Source organism: Mizuhopecten yessoensis, unplaced genomic scaffold, assembly GCF_002113885.1.
Source record: "Mizuhopecten yessoensis strain PY_sf001 unplaced genomic scaffold, ASM211388v2 scaffold9687, whole genome shotgun sequence".
Lineage (NCBI taxonomy): Eukaryota > Metazoa > Mollusca > Bivalvia > Pectinida > Pectinidae > Mizuhopecten > Mizuhopecten yessoensis.
Window position 1 is genome coordinate 60247 of NW_018408172.1, and position 26904 is coordinate 87150.

Sequence of the window (26904 nt, forward strand, 5' to 3'; positions counted from 1 at the left end):
CATGTAACATATATAACTATACTGTGAACTTCATGTAACATATATAACTATACTGTGAACTTCATGTAACATATATAACTATACTGTGAACTTCATGTAACATATATAACTATACTGTGAACTTCATGTAACATATATAACTATACTGTGAACTTCATGTAACATATATAACTATACTGTGAACTTCATGTAACATATATAACTATACTGTGAACTTCATGTAACATATATAACTATACTGTGAACTTCATGTAACATATATAACTATACTGTGAACTTCATGTAACATATATAACTATACTGTGAACTTCATGTAACATATATAACTATACTGTGAACTTCATGTAACATATATAACTATACTGTGAACTTCATGTAACATATATAACTATACTGTGAACTTCATGTAACATATATAACTATACTGTGAACTTCATGTAACATATATAACTATACTGTGAACTTCATGTAACATATATAACTATACTGTGAACTTCATGTAACATATATAACTATACTGTGAACTTCATGTAACATATATAACTATACTGTGAACTTCATGTAACATATATAACTATACTGTGAACTTCATGTAACATATATAACTATACTGTGAACTTCATGTAACATATATAACTATACTGTGAACTTCATGTAACATATATAACTATACTGTGAACTTCATGTAACATATATAACTATACTGTGAACTTCATGTAACATATATAACTATACTGTGAACTTCATGTAACATATATAACTATACTGTGAACTTCATGTAACATATATAACTATACTGTGAACTTCATGTAACATATATAACTATACTGTGAACTTCATGTAACATATATAACTATACTGTGAACTTCATGTAACATATATAACTATACTGTGAACTTCATGTAACATATATAACTATACTGTGAACTTCATGTAACATATATAACTATACTGTGAACTTCATGTAACATATATAACTATACTGTGAACTTCATGTAACATATATAACTATACTGTGAACTTCATGTAACATATATAACTATACTGTGAACTTCATGTAACATATATAACTATACTGTGAACTTCATGTAACATATATAACTATACTGTGAACTTCATGTAACATATATAACTATACTGTGAACTTCATGTAACATATATAACTATACTGTGAACTTCATGTAACATATATAACTATACTGTGAACTTCATGTAACATATATAACTATACTGTGAACTTCATGTAACATATATAACTATACTGTGAACTTCATGTAACATATATAACTATACTGTGAACTTCATGTAACATATATAACTATACTGTGAACTAAATTCACAAGTTATCTTCAAAATGGAATACGTGAAGTGCTTTGAAATAAAAGTTAAATTAAATAACTCTGTTTGTTTGTTTCGGTTTCAGTCATCAGATTTGAAACGGATCCTTCGTCTAACGCATACACACTACTGGGGACGGATCAGGGCTATTTAACAGCTGGAAAATCGTCGTTATCGTTCCGGGTGAAGGCATGTGACCACGTGATCGTAGGATTTTTGCAAATTGGAGAGAGAAACTTTAAGCAAAAAGAAATGACCTATGTGGTTTACAATCAAGATTCCTCTATAATCGTTGTAAATAATAACGCAAGCCCGACCAAGTACGGAAGGATTCTAAATTGTGGAAATTTCAAAGCTTTCACGATACAATGGAATGCCACTGGAATAACCACATTCACGTTGGAGAATGGAGAATGGGCCGTCCTCGGTGAATTATACATCAACTCAGACATCCCCGCACTATCAATGTCGCACGATATTGGAGTACTTGCACATTCTGGAGCTGAATGGATAATACAGAATGGTAATTATAGTACCAGCTTATATATTTTGACTAATTTCTTTTCTGTGTTAAACTATAAGATAAAATGCCGACGTTTGAGCTACAGATATGGCTGGGTATCGATGAATGATATTATGGCCGGTTTCATTGAAAGATTTAACAACAGACGTCGTAATAGGTGACCCATCAGGGGTTGAAAGGGCATCCATCATATTATGATTTGTAGATCTTGTCTCTTCGATGTTGCAAACTCAACCAATATAGCAAAAACAATGTAATTTTGTTAGTGTTTCTCTCGCTTAATTGATAATCTGCATTTTCAGGAATTTTTCATTTGTTTTTAAGTAACCATGTATATTGAACAGTTTAAATTACTATAATTATAGTATAATATATTAAAATGCGTGTATACTTTCTTAGCTGAGGAGTGTGAAATAGTTTGATGAAAGATATCATACATTGAAAAAGTAATCAGAGTAGTATTAGGAACAGTAAGAATATAAACAGGCGGTTGGAAGTTGATAACAGGAGCGTCTGCAATACAAATTTGAATCAGATGGATAAGGGAGGAAAAAACAGTGTAAAAAAAGCATATGAATAGAAAAACAGCGTCTGCTAAAATGATAAAGATAACATGTTTACAAGTAACGTCATATTCTTTGAAGATGTTACCTCCTTCTATGAAACATAAATTTAACTTCAATTAGACTGCAAAGAGACTAACTAAGGATCTATAAAAACATAGAATGTGTAGGTTTAAATCGTCCAAACTGAAAGTGTAATTTTCATAAGGAATTATTACCTATTTCATTCAAACGAAATCCGATAAGGAAGACATCGACAACTGGGTCTAACAGTTATTATAGTAAACACATCCAAAACACTTATGATAAAAATTATCAAAGAAGCTATACTCTTCAAAATACGAAAATATTAAGTGACAGACTCGTACAGGTTTATATATCATCTTATAATTACACCGACAAATCATAAACCTTACTAGCACAATTAGATGCTGCAAGGACAGACAGTGTCATGAGACCAAAAGTACACACAATACTTGATAACGAGCTGGACTGGTATATTATAACTAGCAGGAGATAAACATTTATGAATTCCGAAGTAGTGAATACTTCATCATGATTTTCCAAGGTATCCAAAGGAAAATGTTCACGTTAACTCATGCAATAGATAAAATAAATAATAAATGTCAAACAGAATAACAAATGTTTCTTTTGCTGAACAAAAAGATACAAAATATATGTGAAATGTTATTTTCAGCTTTTGTCGGTTGTGACCAATAAACCATTAAGCTGAATAATGAATTAAACAAACAGTAGTGTTGCTCATGGTATATACATTGTATATTTCAAAACAAATGGTAGTAGTAAACAGATATTACTTTATGCCAGCTTAGAAATAATGCAAGCAATCTAAAGTTTGATCTCCATCCGGATCTCTTAGCTGGTGCCTGTGAATTTGGAAATAAACAAGAGCAGTTCATCAAACTTTTCTCTGGTGTGCAAGATTCAATAATAAAGTACCCATAGACCTGATCTGACTTATGGTGCCTGGGATGGTCGGGTGGCGCAGTGCTTAGTTCAGTTGCCTTTCACCACGATGGCAGGGGTTCGATTCCCCGATCGGACTTGAAAAGGTTTGGGGTTACCTGCCCGACTAGACTACATGGGTTGTCTTCGGGTGCTCCGGTTTCCTTCCACATTAAGACTCCCTACGCGCTTCTATCCGGGCCAACACTTGTAAAATAGATAAACCTGAACTAATTTGTAATAACCTGGTGATCGTAGATAGCATTATAACACATTTAACCCTTTCACAGCATTGCTTTTCCTTAAATTAATTTTTTTACTGACAATGGACATACAGTTTGTTGAAATCACAGATTTAGATGTAATCGTATTCCATGATTGAATTTTTAAGAACTCTTTTTTTTTTAACTGAATAGTAACACTTTAATTTTTACCACAGATTGTGCCATGTTTTAGCCAGTTACGCAATTCTTTACAAGAAATTTAAAACTCTTTTCGCACCTGGGACCTATTTACGAAACTAAAATGACACGCCTTTTACTGTATATACTATATACTGTGTTGGAAGGATATGACATATTCTCTGTGCATTACAGATGCAACAGTATCCAGCACACCAAGTGATACACTAGATACCAACTCCGCCTCCACCACCAACTCAGAGTGTCACTGTGTTTGTTACAACACCACGCCTATATCCACATCTGCCTGTACCTTCACTGACCTCAAGTGTCTAGTCAAAGAGCTTAGAGTGGAATTGACGGTGGATAGATCCGTCCTATCATCGTCCATACGTAAAAAGGTTAGTATTGGAGATAGCAGACCGTCTGCGCAGGCGCTAGGCGCAATTGGTGTAATCATTATTGTCGTGAGTATCTCGTCAATCGTCGTCCCGGATGCTGTGCAGTTAGCTAGGTACCTGTATAAAGGAGAAGGTGTTAGAGATCTAACTAAGAAACAAAGGAATAACAGACGCACCGACATCAACAAGAAAAATTTCCAAAAATCCTACTCATTTGGACAGTTTATATAGATAAGTATAGTAGGGTCAGATGGTCACGATTCCTGAAGGAGAATTGCCATCGTTCCAAGACAGCCTGATCACTGGACAAGATGTTGACATTTGTTGTTAAACAGCATTTTCATGAATGTTATAGGAGGCACGGTAGTCTATTGGTAGGACGTCGGGCGCGTGGCCAAAGGGTGCGGGTTCGAGTCACGTCACGGCATTGTGTTGTATCTTTAAAAAATATGCTTTTCTCCGCTTGTTCCAGTCTGTCAGCTGTAAATGAGAACTTGGTTGGTAAGTGCTGGAATTGTCGAGTGCTAGCTGTAAGCGCTAAAATGGCAGTACCGGCTGTATGCTCCCAATGGAGTCGAGAAAGATATTGGCTGGTTGCAAAGGCCCTATAATCAAGGATAATAATTTGTGAGCCGCTTTGAGACGACCTACGAACTAGGGTGCGATAAAGCGGTATATAAAAACCTCGAATTATTATTAGTATTATTATATAACGATTATTTTGTATGTGTGGGTTAATGCTTTGAATGATTTGACAAAAAAAACTACGTGATTCTCACCAAGCAACTGTTATCGTCGGATGGTTTACATACATTGTTATACATTAGTTCTAATAATAAAACAAGTATTATTGTTCTCTGTGGCAGATTGATTACTCGCCGAGATGGATACTGAAGAACTGGAAGTATTCCTCGATAATAGTCTGTGGTGCCTAGGAAAACAAAACTGTTTTTGATTTAACTTTCAATTTAAATCTATCATCGCAACATGTTCAGTACATTAAAGAAAAAAATAAACCCTGCATTAAGTGACAAATGAATCTAAAATGTCATCTTACGAGCAAGAAAGTTTCGCATAAAGAAATGGTCCTTCACGTCAAAAGGACAGTCGGATTAAAAAAATGTTTATATATATGTATCTTATTAACATGAAAGATTGCTGATAGCTTTTTATCATACATGTAGCTTTTTTTTATATTTGCAATTCGGTCTGTGTAATGATTGCATTAAAAGGAAATAAAGATTATTTGATTTGTTCTAATGAATAATGTGTCATTTTAACATTTTAATTTCCCTTCATTTCTCACTCTTATGAAGTCGCAGTGTTGGGTTTTTTATGAATAAGTATTATTAATTGTTTATCCTTCACTTGAAACGTTCTAATAATTCTTTGTTTAAGAAACCATCCATGTAAAAAAGGGACGACTATTTATAGTTGATATCGATATAGTTTATTTCAATCATCTTAACATAAATGGCAATGTAATGTCAAAGAATAAAGTATCCTATAACATTTCAATATTAACTCATTCACTCCTGGATTTCATAATGAACTATTCCAACTTTTGTATTAGAAGAGCTCAAATGCGTTTTCAGGGGTAGATGATTCCAGATTGTTAATAGATAACAAACAGCCAGCATTGATAGAATCGACGACAATATATATTCAACATAATAAACTGTTGGGTCCTAGAACAGTGTTATATAAATGTCGTTATCACAAACCATCTCTTGGTACCGAGGCAAAACAACTAGAACAACATGTTATATCACAGAGTGCCTCGCTATACACCTCCATTTTCATCATAGACCAGGAATATCTACCTCCATCCTTCATAATAACATCAAGAGGTCACGGTCTTACGTGAATTGCCAAATTCCCTTGAAATTTAAATTATATTTTAATGAAAGTTCTTAAATGTCCAAATATCAAACAAACGGGAAATAAAACTGATACAAGTATGATTGTAAAAATGGCAAAACAATCTTCGTAAATAGATTTTTTTTCACAAATAGACAATGTAATGACAAATTGTATATAATATAAAATATCTGGAAAATATGCCAAAAGGACGAAATGTTTTCGAAATGTGAGAAACGAAAGCAGATAATTCGTATTAGATTGGATGCGATGTGTTCAAAACGTTCGAAAATATTAAAAATAATTAAATGATAGAAATAAAGTTCCAATCTAAATATTATGAAGTTTTAAGCTTTTAATTGTTGATTTGAATCATTGTTATCATAAAATAATGGACCTAAAAGTTCAATTAAAGAACATTACAGTATTCAAAAATATATTGCAAATAGTAAAGACGAAATATATCTCATTAACTTCCAGAATGAGTGGAAAAAATGGAAAAGGCTTATTGATATTTCCTAGACCTACTTTTTGCCGATTGTTTATATGTTTGATCTAATTTTAATTTATTTGAAAAAAAAGAGACAAAATTTAAACATTCAATGTATTATCTTAATTACTTAGCTACTGACACCTATATATTACCAGACTTCTATCCTTTTAATTGGTCTGTTTAATACTGGTACTTCTCTTCTTGTCTGTCTATCTTTCCGTCTGTCTGTCTGTCTGTCTTTCTTTCTGTCCATTTACCTATCTTTATTTCCTCTATTTCTTTGTTTTCTTGTTTCTCTTTTCTGATTTTCCTTCCTTTCTAATATAACATTACAATAAAATAAAATACCACTTACAAAAAGAGCAATATTAATTAGTATGAAAGTATGTGTGAAAGTGGAATTCATTATGTATAATGAAATGTATATGTTACTGTAATGTGAAAAATAAAAAAAAAATAAAAATAAAAAAAAATAATGGACCAGACAACCAATCGTACGATTCAATTCAAGGTATTTGTTTTTAATGTGACGTTAATCGCCACTCTGGATCATGTGAGGCAACTCGGGTATCTGCATCTGAATTAAGGTAACGCTTACAAATCGAATACACCATGGGTATAGAGGGTCATTATTAAGGTAATTAAAGAGATGAACCGGTCAATTAACGCTGTGTTTCTTATGATTTGATAATAAATGACATATTTTACCTTTTCAGTACAATGGGTAGTCGAGATAAGAGCATTATTAAGTTTCAACTGCTATCTTACTGATACCACAAATGACAGTGAATCAGGCAACAGGCTTGGTCCTTTTATGTTTGAGGACAAATAGTAACCCATTGTATGGCAGAAGGAATGAATAATTCCCTTAATATAACTATAACAAATTTCACATATCTGTAATAAAAAGACAACTGCGTCATCCCAGAATGGACACTTATTTTGTATATACAATAAGACATGCATGGCTTTGTTGAGCATTCGAACAAATTCAGGATATACAGTCATTTAAACAAAAGATGAACTTTTATAGATCAAATAAAATATAAATAATATTCTTCAGATTTCCGTTAATTATAATGAAGCTAACCAATATGAGCATACTTTGAACATGACTTGCGCTATTACTAAAGCATACCCGTATGTATACTTATGAGGTTTGTATTGTTACGACCCTTGCTCACACAGGGTTTTGTGGTACCAGTCCTCATCACACGTTTTCATAATGTCAGTTGAAGATACGCACCATTACTCAAGTATATCATCCTTTCTCACACACACATACATGTTTTGTAATGTCGCTTGAAGGTTTGCAATAATGTGTTGGTATTGTTACTGGTCTCCATCACACGTTTTTATAATGTCAATTGAAGATACGCACCATTACACAAGTATATCATCCTCACTCACACATACATGTTTTGTAATGTCGTTTGAAGGTTTGCAATAATGTGTTGGTATTGTTACTGGTCTCCATCACACGTTTTTATAATGTCAATTGAAGATACGCACCATTACACAAGTATATCATCCTCACTCACACATACAGGTTTTGTAATGTCGCTTGAAGGTTTGAAATAATGTGTTGGTATTGTTACTGGTCTCCAGCACACGCCTTTATACTGTTTATTGACGATAGGCACCATTACACAAGTATATCATCCTTTCTCGCACACACATACATGTTTTGTAATGTCACTTGAAGGTTTGCAATAATGTGTTGGTATTGTTACTGGTCTCCATCACACGTTTTTATAATGTCAATTGAAGATACGCGCCATTACACAAGTATATCATCCTCACTCACACATACAGGTTTTGTAATGTCGTTTGAAGGTTTGCAATAATGTGTTAGTATTGTTACTGGTCTCCAGCACACGCTTTTATAATGTTTATTGACGATAGGCACCATTACACAAGTATATCATCCTCACTCACACATACATGTTTTGTAATGTCGCTTGAAGGTTTGCAATATTTTGTTAGTATTGCTACTAGTCTTCAGCACAAGTAATGTCGATTACATGTATGCACTATAACATCAGTGCAACATACTTATCCCACATACACATGCCCACGTTGTGAAGGTTCGCATTACGACACTTTATATCATGCAATATTCTACACGTGCTAGTTTGTACCGTTACGGCTGTTTACATCGTTCATGTGGTGACGTCACGAACAATCTATATAATAGAAGGATGTTGATAATAGTGCTGATAGATGCTTCCAGTCCTAGTACCACGAGTGCTATTGTCATCATTCTGTAAACAACAAATAACACATACTACACTCTAGCATCACGAGTCTTATTGTTACAATACACAAGCTACTATCATGGAAACAACAAACTTTACTACAATCTAATACCGTGGTTCATATTGTCAAAATGCATCATGCATGCTTTCCTGTAAATTCTATGATTTATCCTATGATCAGTATGTGAACCAACAGATGTTAGAATAGATCGTTACATCATTTTTGAAATGCTAATGACAAAATACTGAAACGCTGTTGTATCTACACTTACATGTACATATAATTAGCAAACAGTCGTTTCTACAAACATTAATGTATATTAAAAGTTCGCCAATTTTTGTTTTTACTAACACTTAAAGTTCACATCTGTTCTTAGCACTAAACGTATAGTTTGTTACGCCATTTTTACAAATACTGATTTTTGTAGTATACCAAAGTTCGATGACACTTTTTTTTTGTAACGTCTTTTCTCGTAGTTCACCTTTCTTGGCCGACCTACACATCGCCAACTTTACATTAACTTTACAAACATTTACATATAGTTTACCAACTCCAAAACTGACATAAAGTACTTTCACTTATAGCATTGAATTACTCTTAGTTATGACCAACAATGCAATTGCTTTTGATAACATTTACTTTAAGTATGTACTAACATTTACAAATTTCCTTCATGTTTTTACTACCACTTACTGAATGTTTTTGCGAACACTTACTCATAGGTCGTGTGATCGGATATCACTTGTTTCTCTTCTTCTATACTTCCATTGGCAAAACACTGATACACTACAACGGTACAAAATCATGTTGAAAAAAAGTGACTTTAAAGAAACTGTCTGTAAAAAAAACATAATAACAGCGTTGATATATGAATTATGTTAAAGAGGCTCTCACAGTGTATATCAATATGAGATTATGGGCGGATTGGTCGAATGGTTAACACTCCGGCCTTCCAAGAAGGCGGCCGGGGTTCGATCCCCGAGGTCGTCGCACGCATGGACTATTCAGAGAATGTGTTTTTCTCCTGCCTACACAACTTCAACAACCCAGGTGGAGTATAAAATGGCCTGGGGTGGATGTTGCAGTATCTGTGCTGGGGCATTCAAGTGAGGTGGCACTATAAACGATACCGTTGGAAGTACGGTCCCACTACAAACAGAACACAATACATCTCCAGCACACACGCAGGCATTCACACATAGGGAGATAATAGCCAGGTGGTATAGGACTAGTAGTTAGCGCCTGATAAGGCAGCTCCTGCGAATTCCTCAAAAACTGTATTGATAAATGTATATACTAATTGTATTCATTCTATTAAATTGTATATCTATGTACTGTAAAGCGCTTTAGGGTGGCTTATGTTAGCTAGATAGGCCGCTATATCAAGTGTTGTATATATTATTATTTTTTTTATTATGATACATCTGCAGCACACACACAGGCATACACACATAGTGAGATATTAGCCAGGTGGCATAGGACTAGTAGTTAGCGCCTGATAAGGCAGCTCTAGCGAATTCCTCAAAATTATATTTATTAATGTATATACTAATTGTATTGGTTGTATAACTTTCATATATATGTACTGTAAATCGCTTTAGAGAGACTTACTCTAAATAGATACAGCGCTAAATCAAATGTTGTATGTTTTTATGATTTTATGTTATGATCTGAGACAAACTCATCGTAATACCACAATCAAACCAGTCAAAAAGGCAGAGTCGGGTAGATTAAACACATGAAAAAGTTACGGAAAGCAATACATGATACAAGTAAAGTAACTGAATGGAGAACGGGTGTACAGATGTATTGTTAAGATTCTAGTTTGGTATGTACTACTCCGCAAGTGTTTTATCACGAATGTGTGTACGGTGTGAGAATATATACGGAACCTCTGCTATAACAGGAGGTCTATTCTATTACATACATACCTCGTGATAATTGTTTTTTAAGCTCGGTCCCATGACAGCTTCCCGTGACATGGTGACAAGGACAGACATCTTTACATTGGCATTTTTGGCTACATCCTATTCCATAATACCCGAAATCACAAACTACCAACAAATCAATAGGGAGGATGCATTTAGATAAATGATAACGAACACAGCGGTAATGTATTCATTAGAATAGTCATATAACAAAACAGTGTAATTTCAGCCATATCATAGTAAGATTCAAACAGCAATGCTTATCTAAGAATGCAAAATCAAGCAATTTCAAGCAAATGTCTGGTAAGGGATTTGAATTTATAATAAATATTATATTTTTTTCTCCAAAGTTATTACATAATTTATGAATACTCTTCATCACAAGATTTTGGTAAATATACAAGTAATACCTTCTGCGCATGCTCGTCCTGTGTATCCCGCGGCACAGTCACATGATCCGTCCACAGCATTACAAGTGGCTCCATTTAGGCATAAACACACGTTCGAACATCCTATACCATAATGTCCTTCTGGACATTGTTGAACACAATCTAACGTATGAAAGCCGGCATTGCACACGCAACCACCTAAAATAAATGCATTTCGTAAGAAATCACTACTTAGGATCGAAATTGGGAGTTTGTAAATTGTGTCATGTAAACAGAAAGGCTAGTTGGGAAAGGGGTATATATCTATAGAAAATTTGTCTTTAATTTCGTGAAAAAATAAGTATGTTTAAGATTCTTCAATGCAACATTAAAATTAATTAATATTATCAGTTTTCTAGTATTACATTCATGTATATTGCTGTGAACAAGATACCACCGACATGCTAACATAACCCGTAAGTTGGACTCGAAATCGATCAAATTATGGCAAAAACAAAGGAAATACTGTAATAAAAAATAATCAAAAGGTATAAGTAAAATAAGACCAGGTGTTCCGCGAGGGTAAGCATATTCTGCTTCATTAATGACGTCCGCAATTTAAATAAATGTAAGACCAAAATAAGAAGCATAATCATACGTGGAGTACATCTTCCGTTGAAGGAGCAGTCTTTATAACATTTAAGTGTTGTACAGCCTTGTCCAGTCCATGGATAGTAGCACTCACACCTTCCCTTTATACACTGACCGTGTCCTGAACAGCCCGGAGGATCACAGACCGGCTCGTGTACACAGAGGATCGTAGATACAGGCCGGGGACACCGAAACCTAGTATCATCCTTACTGAAAAACAGGCACAAAACATCGTCCTTACTAAAGATACATAAAAATATAACGACCTTAAGGAAAACCAGACACCACACGACGTCATTATTGAAAATATAGGAAGAATACATCGTCTCTAATGAAAACGAAAAACAAAACATCGTCCTTTACGAAATGCAGACGCAACACGTCCTCCAGATTAGAATACAAACACAACACAACGTGTTTAATGGAATACAGGAACAAAACGTCGTCCTTACGGAAAACAAGAAATAAAGCTTAATCGTTAATTAAAACTTCATCAGGAATATTAACAAAAGAAGACAAAAACGTGTACATTCTTACTGGAGAAAATGATTAACTAAACATTTAAAAATAATATTACTATATCAGTTGTAATACCAACATCGTCACGTTAGCTGTAGAGATGAAAAAGAAACTTTGCATTTACATTAAATAATATTTTTCAATCATAAAGAAAAACAATGTTTGGTTGATGCTAAATCCCCCGTCTTACCATATATTTGGTTGATGTCATATCCCCGTATTACCATATATCTGGTTGATGTTATTTCCCCCGTCTTACCATATGTTTGGCGTTATATCCCCCGTCTTATCATATGTCCGGTGTTATATCCCCCATCTTACCATTTGTCTGGTTGATGTTATATCCCCCATCTTACCATTTGTCTGGTTGATGTTATATCCCCCGTCTTACCATATGTTTCGTGTTATATCCCACGTATTACCATATGTTTTGTTGATGCTATATCCCCGTCTTACCATATGTCTGGTGTTATATCCCCCGTCTTACAATATGTCTGGCGTTATATCCCCCGTCTTACCATATGTTTGGTGTTATATCCACCGTCTAACCATATGTTTGGTTGATACTTTATCGCCCGTCTTACCATATGTCTGTTTGATGCTATATCCCCCGTCTTACCACATGTCTGTTTGATGCTATATTCCCGTCTTACCATATGTCTGGTGTTATATCCCCCGTCTTACCATATGTATGGTGATATATCCCCCGTCTTACCATATTCTTGTTTGATGTTATATCCCCCGTCTTACCATATGTTTGGTGTTATATCCACCGTCTAACCATATGTTTGGTTGATACTTTATCGCCCGTCTTACCATATGTCTGTTTGATGCTATATCCCCCGTCTTACCACATGTCTGTTTGATGCTATATTCCCGTCTTACCATATGTCTGGTGTTATATCCCCCGTCTTACTATATGTCTGGTGTAATATCCCCCGTCTAACCATATGTCATGTGTTATATCCCCCGTTCTACCACATGTCTGTTTGATGCTATATCCCCGTCTTACCACATGTCTGTTTGATATTATATCCCCCGTCTTACCATATGTCTGGTTGATGTTATATCCCCGTCTTACCACATGTCTGGTTGATTTTATATCCCCCGTCTTACCATATGTCCGGTTGATGTTATATCCCCCGTCTTACCATATGTTTGGTGTTATATCCCCCGTCTTACCATATGTCTGGCGTTATATCCCCCGTCTTACCATATGTCTGGCGTTATATCCCCCGTCTTACCACATGTCTGGCGTTATATCCCCCGTCTTACCATATGTCTAGCGTTATATCCCCCGTCTTACCATATGTCTGGCGTTATATCCCCCGTCTTACAATATGTCTGGCGTTATATCCCCCGTCTTACCATATGTCTGGTGTTATATCCCCCGTCTTACCATATGTCTGGCGTTATATCCCCCGTCTTACCATATGTCTGGCGTTATATCCCCCGTCTTACCATATGTCTGGCGTTATATCCCCCGTCTTACCATATGTCTGGCGTTATATCCCCCGTCTTACCATATGTCTGGCGTTATATCCCCCGTCTTACCATATGTCTGGCGTTATATCCCCCGTCTTACCATATGTCTGGCGTTATATCCCCCGTCTTACCATATGTCTGGCGTTATATCCCCCGTCTTACCATATGTCTGGCGTTATATCCCCCGTCTTACCATATGTCTGGCGTTATATCCCCCGTCTTACCATATGTCTGGCGTTATATCCCCCGTCTTACCATATGTCTGGCGTTATATCCCCCGTCTTACCATATGTCTGGCGTTATATCCCCCGTCTTACCATATGTCTGGAGGGTTGTTCACTAGTATTCCCTTTATCAACAGAGATGAGGATCCTCCCCCGTCTAAGTTAACGGCCTGTACGACACCATACTTCAACATCATATCAGCAAACTCGAACAGGTTGATACTACAAGGAAATATACAGAGATATCAATCTTCCTCATATGATTATATTAGCATCAATGACATATTTCAATTCTATAATATATAACTGACAATGAAATATGAAATACAGTATAAAATTGCAGCCTTATATATAGGGGTAAATAGAAATAAATAAAAAGTATTTAGCAAAGAAATAAAATTTAGCATCGTGTAAATATTATACCTTTTCATAATATATGATTTCTTTGTTCTGGTGTATTGGTTGTAAATCTAGAACACTATACACCCAATAAAACATTCAGATTTATCAAACAAATATGATAACACTTCCATTTTTCAAATTTCTGTGAATTATAATCAATGGAAGCTCAGAAAATAAATATTTCCTTAACCTTTTTCAATGATATGTATATTATAATTATTTGATAGTAACAAATACACGACGTAGTATAGTGTCACGGCGTATGTCACAGAGTGTACCGTCAGAACGATACGTTTCCATGATAACAACAGCCCACATTTGTGCAGTGTTGAAATGACAGAGATGCTCCATGCAGACGTTCCCCTCTACAAAGACACACATACTACATACAGAAACATCCGACTGGCTCTCCCGTTTTGTCGGACACTGTATATCATAGACGGAGATAATATAAAACTAACTTTAGTAATACATGAGCATCATGTTAATAGTGACGATTATATTATATAATTGATATTTAAGCATCATATCCAATAAATCTTAATGACACATAGTACTAATACTCTGGTTTCATTTTTATTTGAGCGAATATCGAACTAAAAACAATATTTCAAGTGGTTAAATTGTGAAATAATCCATTTTTTAACTTGGTTGATTTTTCAAAGCTTGATTAGTTTAAACGGGTATAAACGCAGTTTTAAGCCATGTTTAAGATTTATCTTAAAATTTACAAATATATTTGTTTGCTTCCTTATATTATTTTCTGTACTTACACATATATATTTTGATTTTAATTTCAACGGTTTTGAAAATAAACTTTATTGAAATATTTTGTTAAGCTAACCAGGCAAAGCTATGATATATAAATGTACAAATGATACATTATCTTAGTATGCCCTACATTAACAAATACGTGTTAATGGTAATAATAACACTCTACTTCTACTTCTACTTCTAAATGGTACTGACCAACTTCAACAATTTGAAGATAAAATGTCAGACGAGGAGTGAAACATGGAAAGAGATTGTTTTTAAAAGATGCGAGATGGTCTAATTTGCGTTTGAAAGGTGACGGTAGAGGGCTGATTTGAATAATTCCGTTGTGGGGCTCGAAATAATGTCAGGTGGGAGTTTATTCCACTCGGGTATAGTTCGAGGGAAGAATGATGTCTTTCTGGTTTGGGTTTTTGAGTGGGGAATTTGATACGAAAACTGGTGGTTTGTTCGGGATTTTCTAACTGTAGGGATTAATCTGTCTGATTTTACGATAGCAACTTTCTGGTTTCCAATGTTATGAAGCATGGTCAGACGAGCATCTCTACGTCTATCTGCTAGAGGGCGCAGCTTTAGGTGGTCCAACATTTCTGACACACTGGAGGTACGATGGTTGTACCTGTGCTTATTGAGCGCATAGCGCGCTGCCCTTCGCTGGACCATTTCCAACTTGTCAATATTTGTTTGGGTGTGAGGGTCCCATACTGTACAGGCATACTCAAGTGATGGTCGAACTAATGATTTGTATGCCTGTACTTTGGCTGATGTTGAGCCAACTTTAAGATTTCGTCTTAAAAAGCCAAGCGTAGAATTTGCTTTTGGGCAGATAGTATTTATATGTGCATCCCATTTAAGGTCAGATGATAGTGTTACACCCAGATACTTGGCCTGACTAAGATGTTCCAGTATGTGTCCATGATAAGTATAATTATGGACTATTGGAGTTTTGTTTTTAGTCACCGACAACACATTGCATTTGTTTGGGTGGAAGATCATTTTCCATGTATTTTCCCAGAGCGCTAGTTTGTCAAGATCTTTTTGAAGTGTTTCAGCATCACCGTTTGACTTGATAACTAGATATGCAATAGTGTCGTCTGCAAGTAAACGGATTATAGCATTTAGACCCACAGGGATATCGTTTATAAAGTAAAGAAAGAAACTGGGTCCCAAAACTGACCCCTGGGGTACCCCGGAATGGACATCGACAAAATCAGACTTCTCCCCTTCAACTACTACTGTCTGAGTTCTACCGATCAGGAAACTCTCGATCCAGTTTGCGACATTTCCACGTATACCATAATGTTTTAGTTTATGGTTTAGGAGAGAATGACTGACCTTGTCGAAAGCCTTAGCACAGTCCATTATGAGGATATCTGTTTGGCGTCCCTCATCAAGATTCTTTGAGATGTCATCCACAAATTCAAGAAGTTTGGTTTCGCATGATCGCGATTTGCGAAAACCAGGTTGGAACGGATACAATATGTTATGGGTATCGGCATGGGTCATGATAGTTGAGACCACAATGTGTTCCATAATTTTGCTACAGATACAGGTCAGAGATATGGGCCTGTAGTTTTCTGGGTGAAATTTTGGACCCTTTTTATAAGCAGGTGATACATTTGCAGTTTTCCAGTCTGAAGGCACTATACCTGTTTCCAGAGACTGATTAAATGTTAGGGATAATATCGGGGCTATTTCTGTTGCAAGCTCTTTTAGTACTCTGGGTTTGATGTCATCAGGGCCCGAGGCCTTGTATAGATTTAGGCCTTGGAGCAGTTTTAAGACGCCCTTTTCATGTATAGAAATTTCAGGCATGGCAGGGTATTTATCGTGAGTAGACATGTTGCATGTAGTGCGAAACTGCTGGTCGGTAAAGATTTCAGGAGGAGGAAAAACAGATTGAAATTGTGCGTTTAGCACCTGGGCCTTGGTGGTAGGGTCATAAACAAGCTTACCGTTCTTTTTCAGAGGAGCTATGCCATGGTCTGATCTTTTGGATTTGATATATGACCAAAACCGTTTTTTGCAGGAAAATTTGTTTTCATTGGTTGTGTTTTCTGGGTTGATGATATTATCAATATTGCTCCAGTAAGATGTTCGGAGTTTTCTCTGTATATGATGTTTCAGGGTTTTATACTTATTTTTTATTTCAGTGTCTCCTGATTTTTTTGATCGTTTGTACAATCTATTTCTTCTCTATGATGTACTGGACAATTATTTCAATAAAACGAAGCATGACCAATAAGCCGATTGTTATATTAAATTGAAAACTTCATTTCATTATTGTTTGTGAGAAAAAGAGTTAAACTACGTGTATTACCCTCTTTCGTGTGTGTTTCCATCCACCTGCATCAATATAACCCTGCCTTGCCTATCCACCGCCACAGCTGACCTGGCCGATACTGAGCTGGAGAAATTTTGTATTGATGCTGTTGGATAACATAAAAGAAGAATTAGGATTTTATATCTATCACCTAAGCTCTTTGTTATGGTGTCGTTTTGTGATTGTACAAATACTAGACATAAAAACAGGGAGGTATATTCCGTCTTTGCGTATTGCAGTTATCTTCTCTTGAGAGCAGGTATTGATTGTTACGTCACTTGTTTGTGAAAGTAACGTCATCAATTTTTGAGAAAACGACGTAATTTTCTCACACAACCCAATGACGTAACAATGAATACCTGCTCTCAAGAGAAGATTACTCTGCAATACGCAAAGACGGAATAGTTTAAATACCATACATTTATAGTATATTATTATAGCCTGTTCGTCGTCGTCGTCAACAACAACAACAACAACAACAACGAAATCTAAATAATCGTTGCTGTCGTCGTTGTATAGAAGATAATGTTATCAATCGATCGAAATCAACATGCTTCCATTGTTTTATTTCCTTTTCCAAACTAAATAATCCATTTAACCGTCAAAATTGTTTTATTCCTTAACAAGGATAAAAACAACGGAAATATATTTATAAAAACAGGTTTACAATATTTTTGTAGCATGTAAAAAAAATTAGCTGCATTTTTTACCATTGAAGAATCAAACATTAATATCCAGCAAATCAACGAAGATACTTATATAGGATAGGCAAGATTCTCATGCGGGTTGTGATGAGGAACAGACCTACGCCAAAGCTGTTTCCGCATAGGGCTCACAGGAGAACATATCCCAAATTAATATATGCTCTTGGAACGTTCATAGAGACATAGAAAATAAAATTATAGATGATAATTTTCTTAATATTTTTCAAGATTCAGATATTGTTTTTCTAAGTGAATGTTGGTTAAATAATTCAGATAATGTCAATGTTAAAGGTTTCGATTTTTTTCCACCTTTCAAGAGAAGTAAATGTAAAGGGGGTGGCATGATATGTTTATTTAAATCATGGCTGTCAGAGCAAATAAAGCTGAAAGAGGTAGTATTTTGTGGATAAAGCTAGATGGCAAGCTCTTTTTTGACAATATCGATACATATCTCTGTTTTGTATATCTTCCACCAGAGAGGGCAACAATCTATGACAGTTATGATGTCAATATGTTTGATGTATTCGAAATTGGAATTGCCAAATTCAGCTGTATGGGTCATGTATTTATCACGGGTGATCTCAACAGTAGAACTGGTAGAGAGCCTGACTTTATTCCATTTGATGTTCTACATGATAGTTTACATCAGGTTATAGATAATGTGATACCCTATGAAGATGAAGTTGATGAAAGTGTTCGTAATTCTGAAGATGTTTTTGTTAACCAATTTGGGCGTCGTCTTTTACAAATGTGTAAGACTACTGGTTTTCGAATATTAAATGGTCGGACGACTGGTGATATCGAAGGTAAATTTACGTTTTATAACGCCTTAGGTACAAGTACAATTGGTTATGTACTGGCTCATAGCCATTATTTGGAACAGGTTCAAAATTGTAATGTTGGGGATTTTAATGAATATTCTGACCACGCGCCATTGTTTTTCACCTTAAAAGCAGACACTCATATTTGTTATTGTTGTGACTTCAGTAATACGTTTAGTACTACTAAGTCTGTGTCCTGGACAGGAGAAGCAAGAGTGAATACTGCTGATTCTATGAATGCAAATAGGGCATTAATTGCAAATTCGTTGAATACCTTAGAGAATACTATGGACAGTATTGACAAATGTTTGGAAGTACTGGTTAACAATGTTCACTTTATTTTTGACAAGTCTTGCTATTTAGAGAAACGTATACGTACTTGTAATTGTTCTTGTCATCAGAAGTCTAGACGTAATGTCAAGGAACCTGACAAACCATGGTTTGATAACGAATGTAAACGTTTACGTAGAATATATAGAAACGCTTTAAGATCTTTTAATATATGTAGAACTGTTAGCAATAGAGAAAACTTAGTTCGTGAAAAGAAAAAAATACAAGACCTACGAGGCGAGGGTGAAGAGATCTTATCTTCGGAATGAAGGCGATATGTTAGACATTTTGAGAAAAAAAAGATCCAAAAGTATTTTATAGTAATTTTCTAGACGTAAGACTTGTGATTCCGGAAATCTGGTTTTAAATGATTTTTACCAATATTTTAAAGATATTGCCAACAATTCAGTTGACTTTTCTCCCGTCAATATTGAGCAAGTTAAAGTTAATAACGAATGTATTTACCCTGAGCTTGATGACGATTCCAGTCTTGATGAATTATTGCTTCAATGAAAGGGTCATCCAAAGGTAAATCCGCCGGTTTAGACAATGTCATTAATGAATATTTTATTGAGTATATTGATGTTTTTGCATCAGTTTTCCAGAAATTGTTTAATATTATATTACAGGTAGGATACTTTCCTAAAGCTTGGTCAGAAGGAGTTGTTATACCTCTGCATAAAAAAGGTGATAAAAACGACGTAAATAACTATAGGGGAATCACGTTAGTAAGTCATATGGCCAAGTTATTTACCTCACTCTTGAATAAACGAATGTTAAAGTGGAGCGAAAGAGAGAATGTAATAACAGATGCTCAGTTTGGTTTTAAGCCCGGGAGTGGTACCACAGATGCAATTTTTGTACTTCATACCTTGATTACTAAAACTTTACAGAGTAATAAAAGGCTTTATTGTGTTTTCGTAGACTATAGAAAAGCGTTTGATAGTGTATCACATGATAAATTGTGGTGGAAATTGTGGAAATCGGGTGTTAGAGGACGGATGCTTAATGTTATCAAATCTATATACGAGAGTGTCAAGTCAAGTGTAAAGCTTCATGGTAAACTATCTCCTACNTAGAAGTGGTAGATCAATTTTGCTATTTAGGTTTGGTTTTTAATTATAATGGTAAATTTACCATTGCATTGAATAAAATTGCTGTACAAGGAAGGAAAGCTTATTTTCTTCTTAATCGGAAAGCGAAAAGATTTTTGTTGAATGAAAAGACCAAGTTATCTTTATTTGATACTTATATATCATGTATTGTAAATTACGGGTGTGAAGTATGGGGTTATAGTCCTGCACCGCAGATTGTAAATATACATTTATTATTTTTGAAAAACGTATTGGGTGTCAGGAAAACAGTAAATAATGCCATGGTGTATTTTGAACTTGGTCGTTACCCTTTGCATATATAGCGTAGGATTGCTATTGTAAAGTACTGGCTGCAAATATTAAAGACTAATAACTGTATTTTGAGGGCCTGTTACGATGAACTTTTAGAGCTTTATAACAGGAAAGCAAATTGTAAAGCAAATTCGGTTTATCATCTGAGACGTGATTTGTGTACGTTGGGTTTTGGAGATGTGTGGTTGGCACAATGTGTACCAAATGAGAAATCTTTTTTATTATTATATATACAACGCATAAAGGATACTTTTATTCAGGAAATGAGAAACATATTCGAGACATCTTCAAAATGTTTGTTGTATAAACACATTGTTGACCGTTTTGATCTACAATGGTATTTTACAAAACCGCTATTTAGAAAAAATAAATGTATTCTTGCGAAATATAGATTGCAAGCACATCACCTTAATATAGAGAGAGGTAGATATAATGCAGTGCCTCAAACCCAAAGATTGTGTACTTTATGTGATCTTGGAGATGTCGAGGATGAGTTTCATTTCATTCTTATGTGTCCTGTGTTTTTAGAATTAAGAGTACCGTATATCAAGCCATATTATCGTATTCGTCCTTCTGTGTTTAAATTAATAGAGCTACTGTCTAGCAAAATTTTTAAACTTATTAGAAATTTAAGTAAGTACTTGATTCAGGCAAATGTTAAGAGAAGTCGTATATTATGAAATATAAGCTGTATCAAATTCTTGCTATAAACGTTTTGTTACTGTATAATGCGATTGAGATCTATGTCTTTTATTTCACAATAAGTTATAATCTCATTTCATTATATAATATATAGTACTCGTTCTACCTTCATGTTGAGGTTGTATGATTGACTTTGAAGTTTTGTTATTTCCTAGAAATTTGGTTAGATTAAGGCTTTATTTGTATTATTTCCTAAACGACTAAATTATGCAACTAAATTATGCTTCATAAGAGTCCGCTAAGTTACCTTAGGAAAACCTTAACGTTTTACCAAACTTATGCCAATTTCATAATTTGTAAATATTATGTATGGAATTGAATCTATTGGATATGTTCTACGCCATTGTACAAGATGTTTGTAAAGTATTTATCTATATGTATATTTCTGTACGCCTATATGCAATGTGCATTTGGTAATAAATTGAATTGAATTTAAAGCTGTGTTGTTGATATGAAGACCGTTGTTAATTATAAAGTTACTTCGTCGTTTAAATAAACACCGAGACAGGAAGTGTGAGGTCATTTATACCTGGTAGTGCCTCGGGACATTCGTAATCCATACTGGTGTTTATGTTGACTTTACCGTCTCGTATCAACCAAATTACTCCGCTCACCAGCTGGATAAACTTCTCTTTGGCTATGTCAGCTTCTGTTAGGTAACTTTAAAAGAGTTAAATGGAATTGACATGTTGTAATGTTTAACAAATTGATATCTTGTAATGTCTAGAAAATTGATGTCGTATCTTATTAAAATCTCAATCATCTCATCCAATGACACAATTTTGAATATTAATAAAAACCTTTCTCTGATTATTTTTTTTTTAATTTTGTTTCATACCGTTAATATTTCTGAAAACATTCCCTTCATTTTTGCATCATATTCAATAGGAAAACCCGATTAAAGATGCTTATGAAACATGTGAAATCAATAATTCTACATACAATCAACCTGTTAATTGAGGGTTTGTTATTTTAAGATAGTATAGCAGTCATCTCCATTACAATTTCCTAAGGTAACCTTTAATCACGGACTAAATCTTATTTAGTCTATTTTCTTTAATTTCCGAATAAACTTTATAAAAAAAAGTCACGAGCTGCGGAACTTTTTTCTACCACAGCGTTTTTTGACTTTATCGAGTGATCGACATCGTTGTCTTACAAGCGACGAATCAGGAAGCGTAAGAATCTGTCTATAGTGTAAGTTGGTTTAAACACAAATCTACGTTTACAGCTTAATACATCAATGTGTATGATTGAATATAGAAAATTATGATTTTGTTCAATTTTAATAAAATAAAAGGGTGTATTAAGCTTAACACTTGTAACAACTGTAAGTTTCTAATCTGAAACTACATCGTGGACGAATATCCATAATGGAGGATAACGAAGTCAGAGAGCGCCATTTTTCAAACTGCCATGTTATTTAGTTCGGATTTTTAACTCATCGGTGTGATGAATCTTTATCAACCGGTTGATTGATTAACACATATGTTTAACTAAACTTTAAAAGCTTAATGGATGACCTGTGAGTTGATCAACATGGATAGTTGCGGTAGAAAGAAACAAAATGAGACTGTTAATCAATGTGACGACGATAGATGTATCCCACATCATTAAGATGATGAACTAACATCAAATAATACGTGCTTTAAAGTGAGTACCTCGCAAGCACATTTTTCATAATTTAAAAGCCAGTCATCACATGCTAATAATCACATATCAGGATCATGAATGCAGACAGCACTTACCCGGTAAAAACATCGCCATTTTCTTTAATACCAAAATAGGCATTTTGTATTCCACCTGAGTCACGCACAAGTCTACCGTCACTAATAATATTCCCTGTAGATTAAAAAAACACATGATTAACAACATTTTCTATGTGCAAATAAGATGCATAATATCGTCATTAAAATGTTTCTTATGGGGTTTTGAATGCAATATTTATGGCCTCCTCTATAGGACACTGTATCGTCACTCTGTGTCCAGAGGGATTACACTGTTTACAACAACTGGTTAATAACTCACATCATAATACCGTTATGTAATAATGTTCGTTTGACAACATCACAAAGACAAATGTATCTTTTTTACTTGTTTTTGTTATTCATCATAATACAAGCAATTCATAGCAATTACTCAGAGGATGACAGTTCTCTCGTGATCAGGCTAAATCGATTGGCTAGATTTTCCAGACTTGGTATTCCGATGGGAAATAACTTTTAAATGATTCATGTCAATCTAATTTTGTCATTATAATGCTTGTGAATTTATGTATTTTTTAAAATTATTTTGCATTATAACGCTTGTTAATTCATACAAGGGATATTATTGTTTGGTCGGGTGGCGAAGTGGACAACGCACTCGCCTTTCACCAAGGCCCGATCGGACGTGAAAAGGTATGGGCTCATCTGCCCGACAACATTGGTTTTTCTCCGGGAACTCTGGTTTCCTTCCATATTAAGACCCCAGATAGCTTACACCCGGAAAAATAAGTGTGATTAAAACAAATTGAATTAACTTGTTTCATATATAGTTGTAAAAACAAAAGGTTTAAAGTTTATATTTTTACTAATAGAAATTGGAAAAATATCATTTCCTGGATCCTATAAGTTCACATTCGGGTGTCATTATGACGAGTTTTCCTAGTTTTCCTAGTTAGATTCCAGTTTCTCTTATCTATGAAGTTTACATCTCATAGTTTACTCGCTATCCAAGATTATTTTCGAAAGATAAGTATTTTTTTTTATATTTCAAGTTCAATTTGTGTTGATCTAGCATTACTATTTCAGAAATACTATGTAAATCTAATTAATTTGACTAATCTAGAGGACCTTTAATTGTGGGGGAAACTTTCACGAAACCAGATTCCGGATACAAAATAGAATAAAGTGTATTACAACCGAAATAGGCAACAGTGTTTATTGTTTGAATGTAAAATTGTCACTCGGAACTTTTGTGTAGTTTATATACTTCTTATGAAAGGAAAACACGTACCAAAACATCCTGCCCCTGCTCCAAACTCGTAGAAAAACCCTGCGTTCATTGCTACTACACAGGATTTATGTTCCGTTGTCTTTGTCACCAATGTACGGTTGAGGTGGCAGCCACCTGGTTGCCATGGTTCATGGACGGACAAAGTCTGTATGGGTAATTTACGAGCACGTGACGTAACACCACGTGGTGTTCCCCCAGTTTCTCGTAGGCGTAGCGATAGTCCACGAGAGGAGATCGGAACGACTTGTCCTTGAATCCGTTCGATCTGATGGTGGAGTATGCTACATTGCCTGACTTCATCTTTGGACACCAACTCGTGTTTACGCTTAATTTAAGCTAGTTAACGATCCTGATCGTAGACAAGCACAGCAAACTACAAAATAGAGTTGTATCGGAAAATATTTGGAAGGCAATCATTGTTCTTGTAGTCTGCTTAAGAGTGCTCGTCCCCTTCAAAACTTACCCGTTTTCAGTGGACTTACAAACTTTAAATACTAAATACAATTTATTGACTGGTTGTTATATAAAAGTGCCTCATTTGCAGAATATGCTAGTAGGTAATCCGTGAGGAAGTTTCATGCTTTTGAAAATCAATATAAACTAAAATCATAAAATTATCAGATAATGATAATTACTTGCCAAGTACCCGAACCCCATCAATGCGTAAATATAAAGGTATAAGACGTCATTGATTTGACGTCACTACAGGCGGACGATTAAACGTCCCAATTTAATGTCATCACTACATAAGTAAAACATTCACTGCAGCGTTAACACTCAAGGAAAGTATCGTCACCAAAAATAGACACATAATGACAACAATCAGAGCACGTGAATGACACCATGATTACACCCTCTTCAAACATTAAAATGCTCAAAATATGAATTTTGGAAACTACGTCCAATTTCGTCATCGTTAATCAATACAACTATAATTGATCTGATGCATTGATACAATCTATGACCTACTGTGTTTGAACAAGGTACACAACAACAGGTAAACGATTGTATACACGACCACAACAAAACCACACCCATCTTTACATAACGTCGAGTATTCGTTGGGTGAATACATACATATTATTATGTACTGCACGTTAGTGTTAACTTAACATACTGTGAAGTCAATTAGAAACATATATTGCTCTTATGTTGTTGTGATCTTTCATCATTGGAAAACATCTTGCTAGCCTAATTCCAAAGTTTTTTAACTTTTAACCATGTTGTATTGGTCGAGTTTTAAGCGGCCCCATTCCCATTTTTCACGTTTAGAAAAACATACGATCGTCCATACCACATCGGCAGCTTGAAGTTTGTCAACAAATTAAGCTGTAGTTTACTTTTGTAAACCAATTACTAGTGATGGATTATTCAACAAAACAGTCCTTGGCTACTTATATGATTGATCATTAGCGTTAGATTTTAGTATTAACTATATAGGATTATTGTTTAACTTGCATTTAAAGTTAAATATTGTTAAGTGTTTATGGTTTGACAAAGTGATAGCACATCTCCAAAATTTGACGAATTTCATTTCTTTCTGCAGTGTCGTTATTACTCACCGGGTACATCATGTACCTGACGCCACGTTTGATAACATACATCAATTTAAGTATTTAAATCTAATATTCATGGACCTCATGACTCATATCATGCTTATGATACCTACTTATTAGGTCACATACCCCATAAATAACAAATTAATATAGTCAATGCCAAATAGCCGTGTTGCGATACAAAACCAGTGTGTCGTTCTGATTAATTAACGATAACACTCGATGGCACTAGAATTCCTGTCGTTGAACAGACTAAATTTCTCGGCCTTAGTTTTTTATTCGAAACTCTCTTTCATACCACATATAAAGTATCTGAAGGATAAGTGTTCCAAGGCGTTAAACATTATACGAGTCCTTTCTCATACTGATTGGGGAGCGGACCGTGAAATGTCTTTGCGCCTATACAGATCACTTATTCGAACAAAACTGGATTATGGTTCTATGGTATACGGGTCGGCGCGCAGTTCGTACCTTCAGATGCTAGACCCAATCCATAACCAAGGGCTACGTCTAGCCCTTGGAGCTTTTCGAACAACACCTGTAAAAAGCCTGTACGTGGAAGCAAATGAACCATCCCTTTATGACAGAAGAAAAAAACTTTCATTACAATTTGCAGCTCAATTAAAATCAAACCCTAAAAATCCTGCTTTCAACCAAGTATTCAACCCCAAATACCAAAACATATTTACGCAAAACCAAAAACTTCTGCCAACATTTGGTATCCGAATTTTGAATTTCCTGCAAGAACTCAACATAAAATTGACGGACATAGCTGAATTTAACATATCTGATGTTCCTCCGTGGACCATTCAAACCCCTGATTTTAACTTTACATTACATGAGCGAGGGAAATCAAGTGTTATGCCCGAAGAACACAAATCCTCCTTTCGGGAATGCATTTCGAATTACC

At 34.9% G+C, this 26904-nt stretch overlaps 1 protein-coding gene across 1 annotated transcript in view; it reads right to left on the bottom strand.

The window, feature by feature from the left end:
• Positions 1-8576: 8576 nt before the first annotated feature.
• The window catches only part of LOC110458691 (N-acetylglucosamine-1-phosphodiester alpha-N-acetylglucosaminidase-like), a 27082-nt gene continuing 8754 nt past the window's right edge, over positions 8577-26904 (bottom strand). The window contains exons 3-12 of the mRNA XM_021510553.1: positions 24439-24811; positions 23190-23283; positions 21971-22101; positions 17476-17584; positions 14073-14201; positions 11759-11961; positions 11143-11319; positions 10736-10858; positions 9521-9590; positions 8577-8809 (exon numbers count right to left, since the gene is read on the bottom strand). Coding sequence (XP_021366228.1) covers positions 8689-8809; positions 9521-9590; positions 10736-10858; positions 11143-11319; positions 11759-11961; positions 14073-14201; positions 17476-17584; positions 21971-22101; positions 23190-23283; positions 24439-24487 — 1206 coding nt within the window. The 5' untranslated portion in view covers positions 24488-24811 and the 3' untranslated portion in view covers positions 8577-8688. The remainder of the gene's footprint in view (positions 8810-9520; positions 9591-10735; positions 10859-11142; positions 11320-11758; positions 11962-14072; positions 14202-17475; positions 17585-21970; positions 22102-23189; positions 23284-24438; positions 24812-26904) is intronic.